The sequence below is a fragment of the Lynx rufus genome, unplaced genomic scaffold, assembly GCF_022079265.1.
Source record: "Lynx rufus isolate CCGP_SWC_20201006 ecotype Redwood Valley unplaced genomic scaffold, mLynRuf1.p SCAF_11, whole genome shotgun sequence".
Taxonomy (NCBI): domain Eukaryota; kingdom Metazoa; phylum Chordata; class Mammalia; order Carnivora; family Felidae; genus Lynx; species Lynx rufus.
The window spans coordinates 53,416,388-53,441,603 of record NW_025814825.1 but is presented as its reverse complement, the minus strand read 5'-3'; the positions used below and the strand labels follow the sequence as shown (position 1 = coordinate 53,441,603).

General features: G+C 34.7%; 1 protein-coding gene across 2 annotated transcripts in view; it reads right to left on the bottom strand.

The window, feature by feature from the left end:
- The window catches only part of ATRNL1 (attractin like 1), a 779,266-nt gene that overhangs the window by 596,165 nt on the left and 157,885 nt on the right, over nucleotides 1–25,216 (bottom strand). The window contains exons 14-17 of one of the 2 annotated variants that reach the window (XM_047073493.1): nucleotides 23,066–23,198; nucleotides 18,715–18,896; nucleotides 13,025–13,238; nucleotides 10,343–10,531 (exon numbers count right to left, since the gene is read on the bottom strand). In XM_047073493.1, coding sequence (XP_046929449.1) covers nucleotides 10,343–10,531; nucleotides 13,025–13,238; nucleotides 18,715–18,896; nucleotides 23,066–23,198 — 718 coding nt within the window. Of the gene's footprint in view, nucleotides 1–10,342; nucleotides 10,532–13,024; nucleotides 13,239–18,702; nucleotides 18,897–23,065; nucleotides 23,199–25,216 lie in introns of both variants that reach the window. The other variant, XM_047073492.1, reaches the window with a different exon arrangement.

Here is a 25,216-nt window from a genome sequence, read left to right as displayed (position 1 = left end):
TCTAATTGTCTTCTGGTTTCTAAGTGTCTTATATAAAGTTGCTACAAAACCAATAGGAAATAATGAAAAATATAAAATTGGGTATGTTATCTTGACATTCCAATTATTTACTAGCATGTGATGATCTGAAGTAGATCTCTACTAGGTTTCACCCAGAATAAATCTAGTTTTATATTTATGGTCTATGGAAAGTAAATTTTATTTTAGGACTCTCTTTTTAAGGATATATAACCAACAAAATGGCTTGAAGAAGCATTACACACAAAGTAAATCTAAACTATTCTCAAATACAACATTCCTCGGGGCGCCTGGGTGGCGCAGTCGGTTAAGCGTCCGACTTCAGCCAGGTCACGATCTCGCGGTCCGTGAGTTCGAGCCCCGCGTCGGGCTCTGGGTGGATGGCTCGGAGCCTGGAGCCTGTTTCCGATTCTGTGTCTCCCTCTCTCTCTGCCCCTCCCCCGTTCATGCTCTGTCTCTCTCTGTCCCAAAAATAAATAAAAACGTTGAAGAAAAAAAAAATTAAAAAAAAAAAATACAACATTCCTGTTAATGCTTTCCAAACAGCTGGGGAAATGTTAGATGAAAGAAGGCTCAGTTTCTTGTACTGGCTGATTGACAAACTAGTAATCTTCTAATTCCGTTTATTTATTTGATTTTAGGCTTTAATAACAGGTTACAAGATGTCATGCTCAGAGCAACATTTTATTCTCTTAGATTTTATTTTACATATGAAACTAGCGCATAAGGTAATGTCGGTTTTCCTTTTACTCAAGAGTACAACAAAGCAACAGGCATTGCTGAAAGATTAACAGGAAAATCCATCTCTAGTATTTAATAATGACTCAAATACTGACAAAAACTAATGTTTTTTAGACAATAATACAGGAAAGATTTTGTGGGCTATGCTATTTTTCTAAGTTATGAATAGTAGCGAGACTGTGTGTAAACTACAAGTAATTAGAGCAATCATTTTTATTTTTTATTTTTTAATTTTTTTTTCAACATTTTTATTTATTTGTGGGACAGAGAGAGACAGAGCATGAACGGGGGAGGCGCAGACAGAGAGGGAGACACAGAATCGGAAACGGGCTCCAGGCTCCGAGCCATCAGCCCAGAGCCCGACGCGGGGCTCGAACTCCCGGACCGCGAGATCGTGACCTGGCTGAAGTCGGACGCTTAACTGACTGCGCCACCCAGGCGCCCCAATCATTTTTATTTTATTTATTTTGGGCTTTTTGAAAAATTAAGTTGTAAAACATTCAATATGGTTTTTGCAATGTGTAAGAATTTTAAAAATCAATCTGTAAGAAATTATGCCATCAGATGATTACTGGAGACTTCTGGTTTCTGATCCTGCATGTCATGGATTCAGAAGTTACCACTCCATCCAAACAAAAAGTAAAACGCAGCACAAAATGAAAAGTCAACAACTCGTCTTAGATCTGTCAGAGGAGGTCACAGGGAAAATCACTGTGGAAAATTGGAGAGACAGAGAGGAGGACACAGAGAATTGTAATATACCAAATTTGAAACTTCTACGGGAACAGTGCCAGGGGAAGGAACTACGGAAGCTCACTGTGGGCAACTCTGAGAGTTAAAATTCCCAGAAGGACCCAGTCATGGGGCATTCACACACTTCTGTGAGTTTTACCTCCAAGAGCTCCCAGTGAACATCAAAGAAAAACCTTCTTCTGCTTCCAGCAGGCGAAGATATTTTGAAATATGCCAGAGTTTTCTGTTCTTCTTAACAAGGCCAGGAAAAACTATGTAACAGAGCCTAAACTACTGAGGTTTTTATCAGAGCCTAACTGACCTGTTAAAGAGAAATATCCAACTCTAGCCTGCTCTGGCCTTCCACGTGGGAAAAGAGATACACAAATACAGCTCCCTCTGACCATCATGTGCCACCTGAGAAAGGGGAAAAAACTGAGATGCACTGGTGAAGTCCACAATATGGGGCACAATTTCACAAGAAAACTAAGACCTAATCATATATAGAACACTTCTGCTCCTTCCATACTCTACAACTGCAATGCTAAAAGCCTATCCATTTACAGCAGTTTCTTCTACCCATAAAGCATATCTGGCTATCAAGAAAAAAATTACAAGCATACCAAAAGACAAAAAAACAATGTGAAGGGGTGTCTTCATGACTTAGTCAGTTAAACGTCCGACTTCAACTCAAGTCATGATCTCACAACTATGGGTTCGAGCCCCACATAGGATTCTGTGCCGACAGCTCGGAGCCTGGAGTCTGCTTTGGATTCTGTGTCTCCCTCTCTCTCTGCCCCTACCCTGCTCATGCTCTCTTTCTCAAAAATAAATAAACATTAAAACAAAAATGTGAGAAGACAGAACAAGCATCAGATCAGAAATGGCAGGAATGTTGCAATTATCAGGCCAGGAATTTAAAACAACTATGATTAATATGCTAAAGGTTCTAATGGATAAAGTATCCATTATGCAAGAACAGATGAGCATTGTAAGCAAAACTATAAACCTCCCAGAAATAATATACAAGATCAAGATGACCTTGAGTTTGGTGATATTTTAGTTATAACACCAAAGGCACAATCCATGAAAAAAAATTGATAAACTAGACTCCATTAAAATTTAAACTCAAATTTAAAATTTCTGCTTTGCAAAGATATTGTCAAGAGAATGAAAGTACAAGCTATACACCGTAAGAAAATATTTAGAAAAGACACATCTAATAAAGGACTGTTATCTAAAATACACAAAGAACTCTTAAAACTCAATAATAAGAAAATAAACAACCCAAGTTGAAAATGGACAAAAGACCTAAACAGACACCTCACCAAAGATACAGAGGCAAGAATGAAAAAATGCTCCACATCATATGTCAAGAGAAATGCAAACTAAAACAACAATGAGATACCACTGCATACCTATTAGAATGGCCAAAATCCAAAACACTGACAACACCAAATGCTGGTAAATATGTAGAATTCAAAGGAACAGAAACATCCATTGCTGGTGGGAATGCAAAATACAACCCCTTTGAAAGTCAGTTTGATGGTTTCTTACAAAACTAAACATTTTAACATACAGTTCAGCAATAACACTTTTCCGATATTTACCCAAATGAACTGAAAATTTATGTCCACATAAAAACCTGCACATGGATGTTTATTGCAGCTTTGTTCACAATTGTCAAAACTTTCCAAAAGCAACCAAGATTTCTTTTAGTAGTGAGTAGACAAACTGTGGTACAACCAATGAATACTAGTCACTAAGCTACCAAGCCATGAAAAGACATGAAGGAAATTTAAATGCATATTACTAAGTGAAAGAAACTAATCTGAGAGGCTACATACTGTATGATTCCAACCATATGACATTCTGGAAAAGGCAAAACTATGGGGACAGTAAAATATTAGTGATTTCCAGGTGTTAGGGCAGACAGAAGGATGACTAGGCAGAGCTCAGAGGATTTTTAGGCAGTGAAACTGCTGTATATGATACTATAATGATGGATACATGCCATTATACAACTGTCAAACCCCACAGAATGTAGCACACCAAGAATGGAGCCTAATGTAAACTCTGGACTTTGAGCAACAGTGATGTGCCAATGTAGGCTCATCACCTGTAGCAAATGTACCGCTCTGGTGGGGGATGTTGTCAGTGGGGGAATTAAGCACATGTGGGGGCAGAGGACATATGGGAACTCTCTATATCTTCCTCTCAAAATTTCTGTGAACCTAAAACTGATCTAAAAAATAAATTGTAATCAATTTTTAAAAGATTACTTTCCCTAACTTCCCTAACTTCCATGAAAAAAAATGTTTAAATTGAACATGTATATAAACCTGCCAAATACTGAAAGAAATACAGATTTGTCAGATGTGTACTATATTCTGTTTCCTATTATTCCATTTTCACTGTATCAATTTAATTACATTTTATTTGAACATTTATATATTAAGAACTAAATCTTCTATTATTGATTTAAATAATCTCCTTGAAGTTCATTTTCACAAATAGAATAACAAATATTTTAAGATAAATATATAAATTATTAATAATTGCAGTTATTAACAAAGCTTTCGCAGAAAACATTAGGCAAAATGTGTCTGAAGACACATATTTCTTTCTTCAAATTGTGAATTTTAAGTAATAATATGACAATATTATAACTGAAAAACACTAGGGAATATTATAAAACCCATATTTGTTTCTCATTAGCAAAGAACAGTTTCCTTCAAGTTCCATTTACTAGGAAACCTCAAATACCACTGAAACAAATTTCTGAAAGCAACATAAAATTTATACCATTTCTAATATAGTTTTATTTATAACTATAAGAATGCTTTTACTACTGTTAAATGTTTAGTGAAGGACTAGACAAATGTACTAAAAGACAATAATATAAATCCATTACATATAATACTAAAAAGATATAAAGTTAAATGTAAAAATATGACAAAAACATTGCCCATAAGCTGACATATTTGCAAAACAATAACACTCAGCTACTTTTAGCACTCAGATTTTGAGCAAGGATCTGTATTCCCAATCTCTGTTTTATTTCCTGGCATTTCCTCATTGCTCATTAAACATCTGCTGGTTAAACCAGGGAAAAGAAAGACATAATAGAGAAGGAGTTTGTTTCTCACAAGGAGTAGATTACTACAACGTCCAAAAGATACAGGGTCTCCTTGAAGCAAAGTACAATGCCCTTCTTCCCACATGAATAAAGGGCATATAATTTACAGGGCTGTGGAACAAACATAACTGTTACTGGACATCAGCTGCACAAATGGGTTTCGGATGGCCAAAGAGAAGGCAAGGCTGACAACAGACCCAACAGTGAAAGACAAGACCCAAGGAAAAGAAAATTCCAGCAGGCTAGACTGCTCAAGAACAAGTACAAAAAGTTGAAAATAAAATTCTCAACAAATCAAAATCAAGAAAACAAAGAGTCAAAAACAAAAGATATAAAAGCAGAACTTGACAACTGATCTAACACCCCTAGCGGACAACCCTACCAACAGCAGTTATTGTAATCAAGTTCATCAGTGGTGAAGGTGCAATTCATTACCTGTGTTTAAGTAGTTAATCATGTTTTATTTACCTTCTCAAAAAATGCAGTTACAGTTTTTATAGTGGAACTACAAGGTTCTCAAAAGCATTACTTTAAATAAATACAAATCCCCAAAGAAAAAACCAGGAAGAAGAATCTGAATCATAACAAACAAAGAGATGGAAAAAACAAGTGAATTTAAGACATACTGAGATTTATCTAGAAATTCCAACAACTGTTTTAAGATTGCTAAAAAGAGTAAATAGGAAAAAAACAATCTAATGATTAAAAACCATTTTTAGCACATAAAGAAAGTACTCATCAGATTCAAAGAGCCAATGGGAATCTTTTTTTAAAATCCAACTCAATTAATGGAAAACTGAATTGAAATGAGTTGTAAAATTTGGAATGCCAAGGATAAAGAGAAAAAAATCTTAAAATCTTATATTTCTCAAAGAATTTCTTTAAAAAGAGGCTCCAAAAATTAATGAAAATCAAATTCACATGAGAATTCTCACTCACAACACCAAATGCTACAAGGTCTAAGGAAAGAATTACTTAGAACTACATATCCAGCCACTTTATCATTCACATGAACATAAAAAATACACTTTAGACATGAAAAAACTCAAAAACATTACTAGCCATAAATTTATTTGGAAAGAATTACTGAAGACTGTTCTCCAAAAGGTAAATAAATGAGAAAGAAGATACGGAATACAAGAAAGATTTGTGAGAAAAGAAGACAACTTAGATTTTTTCCTTTTTTTTAATTTAAATATTAGTTAACATACAATGCAGTATTGGTTTCAGGAGTAAAATTCAGTGATTCACCACTTTCGTACAACACCCAGTGCTCATCACCACAAGTGCACTCCTTGGTACCTCTCACCCATCTAATCCATCTCCCACTCACCTCCCTCCTTCAACCCACAGTTTGTTCTCTATAATTAAGAGGCCCTCGTGGTTTGTTTCCCTCTCTTCTCTCCACCCCCTTCCCATGTATTCATTTGTTTATTAAATTCCACATATTAATGAAGTCATATGCTATTTGTCTTTCTCTGACTGACTTATTTCGCTTAGCATAATACATTCTAGCCCCATCTACATCATTGCAAATGGCAAGATTTCATTCTTCTTGATTACTGAGTAATATTCCTGTGTGTGTGTGTGTGTGTGTATATATTATATATATATACATAACATATATATACATTATGTGCATGTGTGTGTATATATATACATATATGTATATATGTATACACACACACACACACACACACACACACACACACACACAAACTTCTTTATCAATTCATAGTCAGTGGACATTTGGGATCTCTCCATAACTTGGCTATTGTTGATAATGCTGCTGTAAACATTGGGTTGCATGTACCCCCTTTGAATCTGTATTTTTGTATCCTTTGGGTAAATACCTAAGAGTATAATTGCTGGACCATAGGGAAGTCCTATTCTTAGTTTTTTTGAGGAACCTCCATACTGTTCTCCAGAATAGGTATACCAGTTTGCATTCCCAACTACAGTGCAGGAGAATTCTCCTTTCTCTGCATCCTTGCCAACACCTGTTGTTTTTTGTATTGCTAATTTTAGCCATTCTACCAGGTGTGAGGTGGTATCTGACTGTGGTTTTGATTTGTATTTCTCTAACGATGAGTGATGTTGAGCATCTTTTCATGCGTCTGTTGACCATCTGGATGTTGGCCATGTGTCTGTTGGCCGTCTTCTTTGGCAAAGTGTCTCTTCATGTCTTCTGCCCATTTCTTAACTGAGTTATTTGTTTTTTGGATGTTGAGTTTAAGAAGTTCTTTATAGATTTGGGGTACTAATCCTAAATTATCAGATATGTCATTTGCAAATATCTTCTACCATTCTGTAGGCTGCCTTTTAGTTTTATTGTTTCCTTTGCTGTGTAGAAGCTTCTTATCTTGGTGAAGTCCCAATAGTTCATGTCTTTTGTTTCCCTTGCCTTCAGTGACATGTCTAAGTAAGAAGTTGCTCCAGCCATGGTCAAAGAGGTTTCTGCCTGTGTTCTCATCTAGGATTTTTAGGGCTTCCTGTCTCACATTTAAGTCTTTCATCCATATTGAATTTATCTTTGTGAATGGTGTAAGAGATTGGTCCAGTTTTTCCAACACAATTTGTTGAAGAAAAGATCTTTTTTCCATTGGATATTCTTTCCTGCTTTGTTGAAGATTAGTTAACCATAACGTTGTGGGTCCATCTCTGGGTTTTCTATTCTGTTCCATTGATCTATGTGCCTTTTTTTTTTAATTTTTTAATGTTTATTTTGTTTTTGAGAGAGAGAGAGAGAGAGACAGAGCATGAGCAGGGGAGGGGCAGAGACAGAGGGAGAGACAGAATCTGAAACAGGCTCCAGGCACTGAGCTGTCAGCACAGAGCCCGACACAGGGCTTGAACCCACAAAATGCAAGATCATGACCTGAGATGAAGTCAGATGCTTAACCGACTGAGCCACCCAGGAGCCCCTCTATGTGTCTATTTTTGTGCCAATACCACATTGTCTTGATGACTACAGCTTTGTAACACACCTTGAAATCCAGATTCATGATCCCTCTAGTTTTCTTTTTTTTTTTCAGGACTACTTTGGCTATTTGGGGTCTTTTGTAGTGATATACATATTTTAAGACTGTTTACTCTAGCTCTGTGGAAAATGCCGTTGGTATTTTGATAGGGATTGGATTAAATGTGTAGATTGCTTTGGGTAGTACAGACATTTTAACAATGTCTGTTCTTCTAGTCCATGAGCATGGAATGCTTTTTGATTTCTTAATACCCTCCCAATTTCTTCCATAAGTGTTCTATAGTTTTCAGAGTATAGATCTTTTACCTCCTTAGTTAGGTTTATTCCTAGGTATCTTATTGTTTTTGGTACAATTACAAATGGAACTGATTCCTTGATTTCTTTTTCTGCTGCTTCATTATTAGTATATACAAATGCAACAGATTTTTGCATTTTGATTTTATATCCTGCGACTGCTGGATTCACGTATTAGTTTTAGCCATATTTGGCTGCAATCTTTTGGGTTTTCTACATATAGCATCATGTCCTCTGCAAATAGTAAAAGTCGGACTTCTTCTTGGCCAATTTGGATGCCTTTATTTCTTTTTGTTGTCTAATTTCCAAGGCTAAGACTTCCAGTACTATGTTAAATAGTAATGGTGAGAGTGGACAGCCTTGTCTTGTTCCTGACCATAGGGAAAGGCTCTCAGTTTTTCCCCACTGAGAATATTATAATTCATATATGGCCTTTATGATGTTGAGGTATATTCTACCTCTCCCTACTTTGTTGAGGATTTTTATCAAAATTAGATGCTATACGTTATCAAAGGCTTTTTCTGCATCTGTTGAGAGGATCATATGGTTCTTATCCTTTCTTTTATTAATGTGATGTGTCATGTTGATTTATTTGTGAATATTGAACCACCTGTGCAGCCTAAGAATGAATTTCACTTGATCATGGTGAATAATTCTTTTAAGGTACTGTTGAATTTGATTTGCTAATAGCTTGTTGAGAATTTTTGCATCAATATTCATCAGGGATATTGGCCTTTAATTCTTTGTAGTGAGATCTTTGTCTGGTTTGGAATCAAGGTAATGCTGGCTTCGTAGAATGAGTTTGGAAGTCTTCCTTCTATTTCTATTTTTTGGAACAGTTTGAGAAGAATAGGTATTAACTCCCCTTTAAATGTTTGCTAGACTTTCCCTCTGAAGCCATCTGGTCCATGACCCTTGTTTATTGGGAGATTTTTGATTACTGATTCAATTTCTTTGCTGGTTATGGGTCTGTTCCAGTTTTCTATTTTTCCTGTTTCAGTTTTAGTACTGTGTGTTTCTAGGAATTTATCCATTTCTTCCAAATTGCCCAGTTTGTTGGCATGTAATTTTTCATAATATTTGCTTATAGCTGTTTATATTTCTGTGGTGTTGATTTTGATCTCTCCTCTTTCATTTGTGATTTTATCTATTTGGGTCCCTTCTCTTTTCTTTTTGAGAAGTCTGGCTAGGGGTTTATCAATTTGGTTAATTCTTTCAAAGAACCAGCTCTTACATTCATTGATTTTTTTAAATAAAGGATATCCGGATGAATATATACTTGAACTCCAACTTTTTTAAGGTGATTCTGCAACTAACTGTGGTTGTGGAATGGGGACTCGTGGGCACCTGCAGAGCATATTATTCTCGAAAAAAATTATAAAGTCTGGATCAGTCACAGGAGGTACAGACCCCAATTAGTAGGGCATAAATGAATGGATTCAACATTGAAAAGCAGGCGGAAGCAATGGAAGTAAAAATAATCCTTCCTACCTTCTTATTACAAATCTGAACAGACTAATTAATTCATGTCCCTGTTGGAAAGGCATTTTTTGATGAGCTCCAGTTTCAGAGGTAGACTGTGGAAAGATAAACCATATTTTTTGCTAGCAAAGAGCTGAGACCAGTAGCTTCTACATCTTCCCAAGCCAAAAACAAAAAAACAAAAGTTGCATGTGACCTCAGATGCCTAGAAGGACACCAAGTGCTATCAGTAATGTTGTGCAATCCCCTTGGCAGCAGCACCCTGATGAAATTTGTCTTTGCAAGAAAGGCCGCTCATAACCACACAGTACCCATATCATACATTCAGTCAAGTGCATCCTCCCCCTACAGTCCTTACAAAACATGAGACCAGCAAGGGGCAAGATCTTCTCCTGAAGTAAACCCACAACAAGTCCAGCACTGCCCTGCTGACATGACTCTCCATGTGATGCCAAGACTGCATCCTTCATTTATAGTAGATGTACTACCCCTGATATGCTTGATATTCTCGCCAAAAAATGCTTAACTTAAATCTAATCACGAGAAAAGAAATTAGACAAATCCAAGTTGGGCCACTTACAAAACAACAGCTATAGATTCTTTAAAACTATCACAGTTGTGTAAGCCATGGGAACTGTACTAGATTAACGGACACTACAGAAGCACAACAAAGCAGTATGTGATCCTTGAAGTAGCAAGCACTTCCGAGAAGTGTTACGCTATCTGCAACACAGACTCAGAGTTAGGGAGACCACAAACAAGGCAAAATGTAAATATATAGGATAAAATAATTAGTAGATTTCAAAATGACAGTATAACTTAAGTGTGGGGTTTAGACCACCAATAGGTTTGAAAACAGTTAACTGTAACACTTTTTTCGCATCTTTCGAAAACTTCTTCAAATGTTCAATTTATGATGCCTTTAAATGAAAAAGTCACTCTGGATAAATACTTACGAGAGCAGGTGGCAGTTTGCCACTCCAGACACTGTCCGTATGGGAAAGAAATGATATAAGCATTGGAGTCAACACATCGTCTCGTGCTACTGCACCACATACACTCCATGCCATTGCTTGTACAGTTGGAGCAGGACGTCCTTAGAGAACACGGCTTTTTGCATGGCCTTGCATTTTGATTTGGACTAACTGGAATAAATCAGCAAATATAATTAGTTTATTTGTTAACTGTATTTTAACACAAGTAGATGGATTTCATTTGTCTTGCTGTTTTAGGGAATGTTTCAAGTAAGCCAAGTGTGGGATAAAAATTATAGCCAAAAATACATGATAAGGTGAATGAAAATAAAGATAAGACATCATCTCATCTACTTAGTAAATTTATTATCAAATTTGAACATTGTAGTTCTTTGGGAAATTTCAATCCTTTATTAAGTACATAAAATTATATAATTTAAAACCTTATAAACAGAAATGTAGCACATGACCTGGTTTTCTAGCTTTGGCTAAACACAACATACACTATCATACTTACTTTCTTGTTACAATTTTTTCCATAAACATTTCATATCTTATAAAAACAAATGCCCTGTCAGTGAACATGTCTCTGATATAAACAATTAAAATAAAACAATATACTATAAAATCTTTACATGAAATATAATATACCTATTACGATAAATATTTTTTTAATATTACCAAGAATGTGAAGGAACTAGAAGCCTGTACATTGCTGGTGGGAATGTTAAAATGATACATCTTTTATGACAAATGGTATGGCAATTCCTCAAAAAATTAAGCGCAGAATTACCATATGATATAGCAATTCCACTTCTAGCTGTATGCCCAAAAGATGTGAAACTGGAACTGGAAAAGATATGTGAACACCCATGTCCACAGCATCAGTACTCACAACAGCAAAAGTAAAAGTAACTCAAGTTTATGCTGACAGATGAATGAATAAACAAAATTTGTATGTACATATAATGGATAATTATTCGCCCTAAAAATGGAATGAAATTCTAACATATGCTACAATATGGATGAACCTTGAAGACATTATGCTAAGGAACGTAAGCTAACCATAAAAGTTCATACACTTTATGATTCCACTTATATGAGGTACCTAGATTAGTCAAACTCATAGAAACAGAAAATAGAAGGTGGTTGTCAGGGGCTGAGGGAGGGAGGTACAGAGAGGTATTTTTTAATAGATATGGAGTTTGGGAAGATGAGAAAGTTCTGGAGATGCTTGGTGTTAACTGAGGCACTTACCAACACTGAACTCTACATTTAAAAATGGTAAAAATGGTAAATTTTATGTTATGTATATTTTACACAATAAAAATATTTAAAAAGAGAAAACAATATTCCTTTCTCACTTAACAAAAATCCATTCCATGACAAATACCATATGATTTCACTCAGATGTAGAATTTAAGAAACAAAACAAATAAGCAAAGGGAGAAAGAGAGAGAGAGATGCAAATCAAAAAACAGTCTTTAATTATAGAGAACAAATGGATGGTTACCAGAGGAAATGGGGGTGGGGGATGGGTTCAATAGGTGATGGGGATTAAGGAGCGCACTTGTGATGAGCACAGGGTGATGTATGGAACTATTGAATCACTATATTGTACATTTGAAACTAATGTAACACTGCACGTTAACTAACTGGAATTAAAACAAGAAAAAAATAGTGTAGACTTCTAGCATTTTATACTGGCTAATAAACCAAATAAAAACTTATAACACAATTAGTACAGGTTTGGAGTTTGAATTCCATAGCCAATATAAAAAAATTAAAGGTCAATCACCACAAAATGACATATAATGCAAAAAAAAAAAAAAACCCATATAACAGAAAAGTTCCTTTTTACTTGCCAAATGAAATAGATCTGTAAGATGAAAATAATTTGAAATAGTTATTATTCTTAAAAACAAAACTTTCTGGGGTGCCTGGGTGGCTCAGTCGGTTAAGCGTCCGACTTCAGCTCAGGTCACGATCTCGCGGTCGGTGAGTTCGAGCCCCGCGTCAGGCTCTGGGCTGATGGCTCAGAGCCTGGAGCCTGTTTCCGATTCTGTGTCTCCCTCTCTCTCTGCCCCTCCCCCATTCATGCTCTGTCTCTCTCTGTCCCCAAAATAAATAAACGTTAAAAAAAAAATTAAAAAAAAAAAAACTTTCTTCCAAACACTATTATTATAATAGACATAAACAAAATTATAATAGATTCTTACTAGACTGCAAGTAACTATAACCATAAATTCATAATCTCCCTATTTCAACCAAGAAATAAAAATTGTATAAAATAATAAAATTTTGTTATTTCCACCAGTTAATGCTGAGGTCACTAAGACTATATGGGGAATGTGGATCAAGATAAAATTTACCGAAAAATCAGGAAATCAACATCATAAAAAGATGGTGAGGGGCACCTGGGTGGCTCAGTCGATTAAGTGTCCAACTGGGCTCACAGGTCATGATCTCACAGTTCATAAGTACGAGCCCCACTTTAGGCTCAGATCCTCTGTCTCCCTCTCTCTACCCGTCCCCTTCTCAAAAATAAGTAAACATTAAAAAAAATTAAAGATGGTGAAAGTTACTTCAGGCCTCTAGGCTATCACACATGGAAGAGGAGTTAGAAACATAATATTTTTAAAGAAATATTAGTTTACCACTTACCAACAGGCTTTTCACAAACAAGGCCATCTGCCATAGATGTACAAGGATTAGCTTTTAGGCCTGCCACTGCAGCCTTTTCTAGATAGGCACAGAACCCAGAATCATTTGGTTCACCAGGAAGCCACTGTAATGTTGTATTTGTAAAAGGAGACATGTCTTCCCATCCCCAGTAGGATATATTGATCTTGCGCAAGCCTACCCAAGGTGATACTTTCTGTAAACAACAACAAAAAGAACATTAAAAAACAAGTTGCATATAAAAATGTCACCATTTTCCTCAGCAAATGGTTCATCATCATTAAAAATTACATCTAAAAACATATAGAACTGCTTTTCTAATGACCAGGGGTAATTAACAATTCCAGCACATTTTGGAGAATGATATAGAAAGAACCCCATTTTTAAAACATAGATTTTGTGCTCAAGCTACATGACTGAGGTCAATTATTTAGCCCTTGTGAACCTCAGTTTCCTCTTCTACAAAATGAAAAAATACATGTCTGATATAAATACCTACCTGATAAGGCAAGATCACTACAAAGTTAACATACTGCTGCAACTACTGCTGTTACTGCTACTGCTGCCATTACTGCTCCTACTGTTGCCAATTTAATCAGTCATGGAGGTAAGAATCTAAAGCGAAGTTGCCATTACATGCACAGTGAGAAAACAGGAAACAAAACTAACAAACTATATGTAGAGGTGAGTGGAAACTTCGTAACATGTTCACAAAAGAACTCAGAAGAATAACGCCTCTCTCCTGACTTAGATTCTACTGGTACATCAGGACTTTCATGTAATTTTAGATGAAGTTATGGGTCAGTAGGAACCAACCAGGCACTGGGGTTCACTACAGCAGACTTGGAGCTAGGGTCAGCAGCAAAGTCATGTGCTCACTTCACTCTCCTTCCCCTTTGCAGAAGTTATCTCTCACCATGCTTCACTGCCCTGCATAGGCTTGGGGGCGGGATGATGAAGGTAATGTGAAACTGTCCTTTCTGATTTCTGTGCTTCTCCCAGGTGCTAGAATCTCTTACCTAGATTCCCTAGTTCTTGTAAAGGTATTTTTGTATATGAATGGTTCAAACCAATGTTCTATGGGGGAACAAGTGCTGGGAATTTCCATTCTGTCATCTTGCTGACATTATTCCTAAACACTTATACCTTAATATACATAATATATTTATTTTCTAAGTTACTAAGTTAATAATATTATATTACAGTGTGAGGTGACTTCAAAACTCCACATCATCCTTTTTACACTGTGGACTGTCAGGGTAGATAAAAATATGTATCTGCATTTGAGTGTTTAACAATATACAAATAAGATGTAGATATATAGATATAGATAGATATAAATATATAGATATCTCCCGTGTTTACTCTAAATATGCTGTATAAATGGTCCTAGAGAACTTATAAAGATAGCTTCAGACCTAGAAACTTTCAAAGTGTATAAACATAATAAATTTCACATAGTAAATACTCAACAAATTATTTCTCAGATACAATTAAAATATCCTATGCATATTCATTATGACAGTCGATCTCCTACCACCTAGTAGAGTACTCCACACATAGTAGGTAGCCAATAAATTTTGTTAACCAAAGTTCATCAGAACAGGTATGGTTATTTTCCACCATCCAATTGCTGAGACAGAGATAGTATTTAATAAATGTTTCTAATTATAAAAATACACATGCTACTTTGTCTTGTGATCACCATAGATTTCACACATTATTCTGAAAGATATTTTGACAACAAAAAAGCTATGACATTTTTACAGTTCTTGATAATAACAGCAGGAGTCAATCCAGCATAGATATTTCAGATTAATGATTGTGCTTCACGTTACAGCGACTCTGTCTACATTTCCAACTATCTGTAGGAAAGACAAGTCATTTAAAGTAAAATATTACTCCCTAACTCATCATGATAAGAATCTGAGAGGAAGAGGAAAGAAACAGAAAAATGAAGCCGTTGATAAAACATTGAAAGTAACTATTACCCAGTAAATGAACTGGACAGGCAGTTGAAAATAGAAGACAAATTATAACATTATGAAAATTTAATGAAGCACATCATAAATCACTGCAACATTTCATTAGCCATTTCCGATAAGTAAATGATTATTTGACCCAGAATATTTCTTTCAATTGCCTGAATTTGTCTGTCTTTATTTGCCAAGGGAGGGTTATCTAAGTGTATACAAGTGGAATGACTCAGGATATAACTCATTTTACATAAAGGTATGCTTAATGGAATGTCAACTTGCAGAAGCTTCTACCTTTGCAACGCTGCTAAAGCTCAGCTTTCTAATGAAACAAAACCTTCTTCTATTCTAGAGCGCACTAGTCCACAAACTCTCAAATCTATGTTCACCACACAGCCAACGTAACTGTTAGTACAATCTTTATGATTTATAGCAACAAGCAAGAAAATTGAGGAACACAAGAAACCTTGAAATGCGCAACTTCTGAACTTGCACATTTCAAGACTGTAGTGTAAAAACTAAAAATACTACTTTTTAAACAAGGAAAAAAAGCAACAGAGCTCTAATGCGGAATACTAGGACTTTCTAAAACTCAAAGACTGTGGATCTACCACTAATAAGCTCTTTATAAGCGACACAATACAGAACTAATTTCCAAACGTTATTTGTAATTGTCCCCCAATTTTGTGATTAAAGAAATAAAGCCCCGGGGCGCCTGGGTGGCGCAGTCGGTTAAGCGTCCGACTTCAGCCAGGTCACGATCTCGCGGTCCGGGAGTTCGAGCCCCGCATCAGGCTCTGGGCTGATGGCTCGGAGCCTGGAGCCTGTTTCCGATTCTGCGTCTCCCTCTCTCTCTGCCCCTCGCCCGTTCATGCTCTGTCTCTCTCTGTCCCAAAAATAAATAAACGTTGAAAAAAAAAAATTAAAAAAAAAAAAGAAAAGAAATAAAGCCCCTGGCATCACAAGAATACAACAGATCTTAATTTATGTTATATGTTCCATACAATTAAAAAAAATTTACACATATACCTTTTCACATTTTTCTAAAATATTTTTTTAACTAATTCGTGTCTCTCTTACACGAAACCACATACATCTTACCTTCAGGACGTTAGGCTGGTAGCTCTTAAGACAAAGAAAAGAAAAAAAAAAAACCATAGGTGTTTCTCTTGCCTCCTTAGAAACATCTTCATGTGCTGGCCAACTCAACATCCTCCAGAAGTTAGCTAGGGCATTACTCTAGGAAACTCCTTAAGACCACATCACTAATTAGATATACACTCTCTTTCTTCATATATCCCATGTGCAACTATCATTATAATTATCACAATACAGTATAATTGTGTTTGTCTTCCTCACCAGTAAAATCTTTGAGAACAGTGATGGTCTTTTAATTTCTATTCTCAGCAAGCCGTAGATTGCCAAGTACATTGAAGGTGCTCAATAAACATGTACCAAATGAATGAATACTGGCCCATTCTTCACAGAAAAACAGCTACAATTCACACAAAAATGATTTCACATATTAATCTGCATACAAATTTGGTAAGTTTTTTCTTTATTCTATTAATATCAAGCATATGATAAATGACAGCTAACAAATATACTGTGATATCCATTTTAAAATTTTGAATATTTATGAAAACCAGTGATATAATTAATTTAACCACTTTATTAAAGCCTGGAGCAGGGCTTTGGCTCAACAATTAGAAACCCACATTAATAAGTTAAATCATCTGGTATTGATACTCATAAGAAGTATATATTCTGATATCACCAAAAATGTAGGCAGTAACAGTGAAGTGATGTCCATAAAAAAATTTCAAAAGTGAGTGTCCTTAAGTCCCCTTAATTTTTTGTAACATTTATGAAAACTGTTCTTATATCATGCTTTAAACACCAGATATATATTCCTCTGTTATGAGTAAAAATGAAATCAGTTACCCATTCAGTTACCCATTCTTCATCATAAATCAGGAATGATCTGAAGAGATTAACGGTCCTAATACAACTATCCAGGGCGGTGGGGCCAGGGTGGCAAGGAGAATTTGTCATTCACCATGGAAAAATTAAAATACTCTGGGGCACATCCTTTTCCACAATTAATATAAGTATTAACTATTCATCAAATAAATTCATTTAGATACCTACGAATTCTAAATAATGATTTCTAGAAATAGTAGTAACAGCAGCAGTCCAAACAGTGATACCAAATAACAACCCTTAAAATGCAAACAATAATGATAATTACTATAAACACTCAATAAAATTTATACTCTTTACATGCATTATCTCACTTTTTTTTTCACAATAAACATGCAAAGTAGCTATGATTATTACCCCTGTTACAGGGCTGGAGATATTAACTTGCTACTAAGTTTTAAAGATAAGCAGTACGTCCAATTCCATGCTCTACATCACTTTGATAATACTGTCCTCAATGCTTCTTTAAAATCAGCTATACCAAGAAAACATTATGTATTTCTATGGCAAGTAATTGGTAACATTTGCTCTAAAATAGTTTCAAGCCAAAATTGTCTCCTCTGTCCTATATGGAGTGGAGTTCTGGAGTATCAATAGTGTATTTGTCCAAATAAAAGCCATAATTGAAGGTCAAAATAAAGTTGTTGAAATCTGGTGTAATACAGTTTCACACATTCGTGAGTAACAGATGTATTAGAGACATACATCCATTAGTTGTATAGAAATTATGCCACTTTGTGCATTATTTACCATAGGGTGTGTACGTATATGTATGTATATATTTATCTTCAACAGTAGGCCAAAACTAATACAAGTTTCAGATTTAAGGTATATATTATTGTTTAGTCTTATCACTTACTTGATCTCTTTTGAGTTCTAATTTTATTTTTGAAACAAAATGCAGAAAGCTTCTATGATGCTATGACAGTTTATATTAGTATATTTCAATTAAGCACATGAACTAAATAAAGTTTCTCATAACTAGATTTAGTAAATTATTTCCAAATCTCCTTACATAATCTACTCTTAAGGGTTGACTATATTTTAATATCCCAAGAATAGAAAATAAATACTGTAAATTCCTATTAGAAATGTCTTATAAAATAATATCTTGATACAATTTTCAAAGAAATACTCAATTTTTTACAGAAATATCTTCCATAAAACTCCCTGAAATATTGAAACTGTTTCTAAGTGTTGTACGTTCCAATATCTTCCACATACTTTACAAACTGGTTTTTGTCCTGCTAACCTTTATTACATTATTTCAAGCAAATCTACACCTAGAAAATCGCATAATTCAAAAACCCAACTCACAACACACATACACATTCACAGAAAAATACATATAACCAATGTGTTGGGTCTAGTGTTTTAATTATAAGGGACATCTCAAATTATGAAGTAATTACACTCCAAAACAAATTCTTAAATTTTATGCACATGTATTTTAAGTATATTTATTCATATGAAATGACTTCTTGGTAAGAAATGCAGTGGTTTACTGTGTAAAACCAAGATGTGTAATTTAGAAAACTTTATTCCCTAATACATATACAGAATAAGTCCACTGCTAATTGATTTTTGCAGTCAGTTCGACTTTTACTTCCAAGATTTAGTAAAAATAATTTATTTAGAAGCAAAAAGAATGAACCATTGCTAGTAAGTATAGGACTTTCTGCATATTTCCATAATATAAACAAGAGTTATTACCTGTTGTGTATACTTCTGTATTTCATCCAGAACAAATTCTACTTCTTTTGAGGTTGTTAATGAAGCAAGATTTCCACTAAGATTATAGCAATAAAGTTTTGCATTGTCATAGCTTTCTCTACTGGAATTGATTCTAAGACAAGCATCACCAATATGATTCCATCCTTCTCCACAAAGATGAGCTAGTCAAAAAAAATTATATCTTATTTTTAGATTATCAAAAAGCATTTATATTTTTCAGTTATTTTAGAATTCTAAATACAATTTCTATATTTGTTTAAACAACTTTTAATGATAAAAATTTTAAATATATCAATATAATTTAAAAAACAAAACTTATCTAATAGTTTGGTGGAAAAGAACAGAAGATCCTAATTTTTTTCTTTAATTCTTAAGCACAATATAAGCTATAGCTCTATAATATCTGTTAAAATGCATTGACTGTTTGCAGGGTTTTTTAGTGTACTGGTATACGGTATGTTAACTAGTAAAATCACTACTGTATTTACATCCCCGGGTCCAGCTTACAATATACAAGATCACTTTAAAGAAAAATAACCAGCATATAACAAGCAAATTCAAAGTTATTCCTCTTTTCCAAATCTAATTTCCACAGTTCAGGTATACTATTTGAAAATAAGTTGGGTTCTTTGATTCTTTAATTATAAGTGTGGAGAGAGAAGTATCATTTATGTTTAATAAAGAAGCTATAATCTTTGCTTTTTATTTATTTATTTTTAATGTTTATTTATTTTTGAGAGAGAGAGACAGAATGTGAGCAAGCAAGAGGCAGAGAAAGAGGGAGACACAGAATCCGAAGCAGGCTCCATGCTCTGAGCTGTCAGCACAGATCCCAACACGGGGCTCAAACTCAAACCGCGAGATTGTGACCTGAGCTGAAGTCAGATGCTTAACTGACTGAGCCACCCAGGCGTCCCATAATCTTTGCTTTTCGATGATTATTTTTAAACAGGTATGCAGGTCTTTCTAACATTTAAACACACTATTCAATAATAGTGGTTGATCCTTATAATACAAGTTGAACTTAAAAGAGTGCCTATTGTCTAAACCATATTTATAAACACATTATAAAGTTATGCTCTAGCATAACTAATTAAGACTGAAGTGCTTCATTAAAACACTGATCTATAAAATTTGACTACATTTTAGTTTCCATACCATATTACATATATCAGTGCCTTCCGCCCTTTCAGCTTTAGAAGGATTAGTACAAACTTTATGGAATTGTTCTAAAGCTGCAATTCTCAAACATTTGGTCTCAAGACCCCCCCTTTTTTTCTTAAAAAATATTGAGGACCTCACATATCTTTTCTGTAGGGATTTTTTATCTATTGGCTTTGATCATATTAAAAATTAAAACTGACCATTTAAGAAGATATTTATCTATTCACCTAAAATTGGAATTTAAAAATGCATTACAAACATAGACTTCCATCTCTTGGGGTGTTTTTGCCTTTATGCTATACACAGGCCCAAAGGACATGTATCATCAAATTCTCTCCCTGAGGGACAGCAGCCGACAGTTTAGGACAATGGCATGAAAAAAATTAAGATGGCCTGATGAATGAATAGAGGGATGGATAGACAGAGCAGGGATAAAGCAGAGCAAAATGTTCATTGTAGAATCTAAGGTAAGGGTAATGGGTCGGTGTCCTCTCTACCATTCTTTCCAGTTTTCTATATGTTTGAAGATTTTCATAATAAAATATTGGGAGATAATCATTTCAACTTAAAATAAATAGTGTATTTTATTTTACAAGAATTACAGTATCCAAAACAAACAAAAATTAAAAATAGTGTAGCTGCTGTATATTTTTGCAAATCTCTTTAATGTTGGTTTAATACAAGACAATTGTATTCTCATATCTACTTCTCCAATCTATTAGAATCATGCCTTTAGAAAACTCCAGAGTAAACCCATGACAGAATGAGAATTTAAAAAGCAAATAATATTTTAGTATTACTAGTTTTGACCTCATGGACCCTCTCAAAGAGTTCATAAACAGGGGCCTCCTGTTCTTTAATAACTGCTGTCTTACTGAATTGGGTACCATGAACAGTACCTAGAACACAGTAATCTCTCAATAAACTATAACTGTCATTTAAAAAGATTGTTTATAATACTTTTATTTTCTTTTTCAGGCTATTCCTATAGCAATCTACCTTGTCTTCTGGAATCCAAAGTACCTAATTACTTCAAGGAAGCAGTGCAAAAGCTTTGTTCAGTTATGGCTTTTTTTTTTTTTTTTTTTTTTTACCTTATTGAATCAAGGAAGGATTTAAATTTCTTTTGCATGTCTCCTTTTGTGACAAATACCTAGGTGAAAAATCATACAAATGGACACAAATACATGTGTCTTTGAGACTAAACTAAAGTATAGGGCTGACCCAAATGTTTTTATGGTTTAGGCTTTTATAGTATTGAGCATCAACTCAGCTTCAGAGTTAGATGAAAAGCAGTAAATTTTTAAAATGCGTTTAGTGAGATAAGTGCAAATTTCCGAGGTTATATGAGATCAATGAAAAAATGCAATTCACAAATGTTCCTAGAAAAGTGCAACAGAGGGCGCCTGGGCTGCTCAGTCAGTTAAATGTCCGACTTTGGCTCAGGTCATGATCTCACAGTCGAGTTCGAGCCCCACGTCGGGCTCTGTGCTGGACAGCTCAGAGCCTGGAGCCTGCTGCAAATTCTGTGTACTCTCTCGATCTGCCCTTCCCCCACTCATCCCTGTCTCTGTCTCTCAAGAATAAATAAACGTTTAAAAAAAAATTTTTTTAAGTGCAACAGTATAGACAGTGTCCTCTATTTACAGCATTCACTTCCTTGAGACCAGCATAGGGAAAAACAAACTATACCTAGTTGGTTGCTTAGTAAATATGAATGTAGAACACAGGAAGTTAGTTTATAATGCATTTTATATTGTACTTGTTGTATGGTATTTATTATTCTCCACAGAAATAGCCTGGCCAAGTGGAGCCCTTATACCAAATCAAAATTCTTTCCTGGGCAATGTATAGATAACCACTTATTTTTCCAAACTTCCACTGGCAATCAAATTCTCTTCTTCTTAAAGCAATATTCCTTTAAACATATACATTTATCTGTGTTGTCAGCACAGAGACCAAGATGGGGCTTGAACTCACGAACCGTGATTATGACCTGACCAAAATCAAGACTCAGACACTTAACTGACTAAGTCACCCAGTTGCCCCTTGTGTCCAAGATTTTTAAAACAACATTGTAAGTATTTTTACTGATCTACATGTTGATTTTAGCATTTAACACTCAGATATCAATGCTACTTTCAAGTTTCGTATCACCTCACTATTGCTTCTCAAAACCTGGCAGTTCATTAATATTCTCTAATTTTTTCAAAGTGAACACACACATGCATGTATCCTGTTTAAAAACTTTAAATGTCAGTATATAAACAAAACCTAAAATTTACATAAACATTCAAGAATCTTAATGGTACTTTTGAAGGCAATCTATTTTTTATTTTATTACATGAACTTCCAAGCATGACATAAATCCTATGATGGAATTTTCAAGGACGTTTTAGAATTACGTAAGTTAGAAATTTTTCTCTGAAAAATATAACAAAACAATCAAAAACCATGGAATACAGAAAAGCAAAACACTGAACTGAAATAAAACAACCAGTTAATAGTTACATCTGCCATTTACAAACCCTGCAACTTTGAACAAGTCCCTAAACAATGTATGTCTCACTTACCTGTATAACAAGAAGATGGAACTGGTTTAAGTATCTATATTACTTTTTGATTTTCTAATTTTATCTTTTATATTTAAAAGGAAGAGTACTCAGGGTTTACTAGGAAGAATGATACGTGTAAAAAATAAATTAAAATTGCTTTTTTTAATGGACTTTGCTCTGGTTTACACAACTTAGATTCTCATTAAATCATATAAAACTTATTACAAATGTTATAATTTATAATAAAAAGTAGTAAAAATAGTTCCCAGAATTTCAAAGATAAGAAGCAAATCAAATAGATCAAATGTTAACATTTATTAAAATCTGGATATTAGCCTGAGTGCTTATTATTTTCTATATTTTTAAGACAGAATTTTTTAAAATTATAAAAAGATTCTGATCAAGTCAATAGTATTATTATAATAAATAGAGAAATCATGAACATTTTAAAGAACTGGAAGGAAACATACAAATTATTTTTATGGAAACAATGCTATTATTACTCCAATATTATCATTTATTTGAAACTGGAATGTCTTAGTAAATGCTCTTTACTATAATGGTATTCATCTGTAGGCTATAAAATTCATTTACTGAACTGAAATCTTTACCTGGTAAAGCCTGGCATTCTTGCTGTCGCTGATCCCACTGGCAATTCAAGTTGAGCGAACAGCTTTTACAGCTGGTAAGTTTGTTACAAATCTGCTCATTTCTCACATGACATTTGGTATAGTTTTTCACGGACTAGAAAGATAAGAGATAAAGCATGTTATTTTTTACCTCTGTATAGCAATGATTTTTAAATGTCAATGTATATATAAATCACCACGTGAATTTTAAAGTTCAGATTTCTGGGGTGCCTGGGTGGCTCAGTGGGTTGAGCGTCTGGCTTCGGCTCAGGTCATGATCTCGCGGTCTGTGAGTTCGAGCCCCGCGCCGGGCTCTGTGCTGATGGCTCAGAGCCTGAAGCCTGCTTTGGATTCTGTCTCCCTCGCTCTCTGCCCCTCCCCCGCTCATGCTCTGTCTCTGTCTCTCTCAAAAATAAATAAACATTAAAAAAATAAAAATTTTAATTTCAGATTTCTAACTCCAAATCCAATTCTACTGAATCAGAATCTCTCTTACTCATTTCTTTAAACTATAACTGCTGGAACTAGAATATATGCTTATTGGAAATAATTTACAATTTCCACAATCTGAAACAAAAACCATCAAATGAAAACCTACTCTATTAAATCTGATAACAAGCTTCCAATTCAATAAATAAGGTCAATGCAGAGTCATTTTTCTTAATGATCACATGGAACAAAATTCTAGTTGTAATAAAACTATCATGCAATAAGTAGAAATGATAAGTAGTAAAAATTGAAGAGATGATAAACATAAATTATTTTCTCAATAACTCAAACTAATGTTACTGTCACAGGCACTAAATAATAATTTTGGTCAACTGACATTTCTCCTGTATCTGTCATGTTTCTTTTATGGTGACCGCAAAGAAGCTGAAGTTACACTTTGATCAATCCTACTATACAGCATAATCATATGTCAACTAAATTCCAGTATGAAGAGATTAAAGATTAAAGGTCAAAAAAGAAAAAAATGGGCAACATAGGAACTCTGCAGGTAGTTCCCTACACACAACAAGGTTCAGATACTTCACATGATAGTATTAATATGATAAAAATTTTTGGCTCAATTCTTTCCATGACTCTTGAGAAAAACCACAAAGGACTTTAATGCTGCATCTGTGCTCCACTTCAATCTTCATACACACACACACACACACACACACACACACACACACACACAAATACTCACCTCAAGCTTTCTAATGTAACAGAGCTAAATATTTCTTTTCAGTCAATAAAGTTAACAGTTAAAATTTACTTATAACTATCCCACATATAAAAATGGTTAAAGCAGGGTGCCTGGGTGGTGTAGTCTGTTAAGGGTCAGCCTCTTTTGCTTTCGGCTCAGGTCATGATCTCATAGGTTCATGAGATCCAGCCCTGTACTAGGCTCTGTACTGACAGCACAGAGCCTGCTTGGGATTCTCTCTCCCTCTCTCTCTGCCTCTCCCCAGCTCATTCTCTCTCTCTCTCTCTCTCTCTCTCTCTCTCTCTCTCTCTGTCTCTGTCTCTCAAATAAACTTTAAAAATGGTTGAAGCAACTTTTATCATCTTAGACAATTTAAATGTCACCCACCAAACATTTATTTATAAACTAGGGTCATTTCCCATGTAAAATACATTGCAGTCACCTCCATTCCAGAGGTGTTAATTTCTGTAGAGCAAATTACATATACTATAAGGTAACAGATAAAAAGTAACTAAATAGTAATTAATGTTCAGCTTTATTCATCCTAAGAAAATCAGAGAAGCTATTTTTTATGTTTTTAGTGTTTTTATTTATTTTTGAGAGAGTCTGAGTAGAGGAGGGGCAGAGAGAGAGGGAGACAGAGGATCTGAAGCGGGATCCGGCACCCAGGGCAGCAAGGCCAATGTGGGGCTCTAACTCACGAACCAGGAGATCATGACCCAAAGTGAAGTCCAAAACTCAACTGACTGAGCCACCCAGGTGCCCATATTTTTTTTAAATCTCAAATTATTTAACCACCACATTTTCATTCAGAACATATATACTTTTTATTGTTACTTTTTCTAATTCGTAGCTTTGTTTTCATATGGAATATAAATCTTAGCACTATTCTATATGATAATTAGAGTATAGTCCGAAACATTTTTCAGCTAATTGAAAAG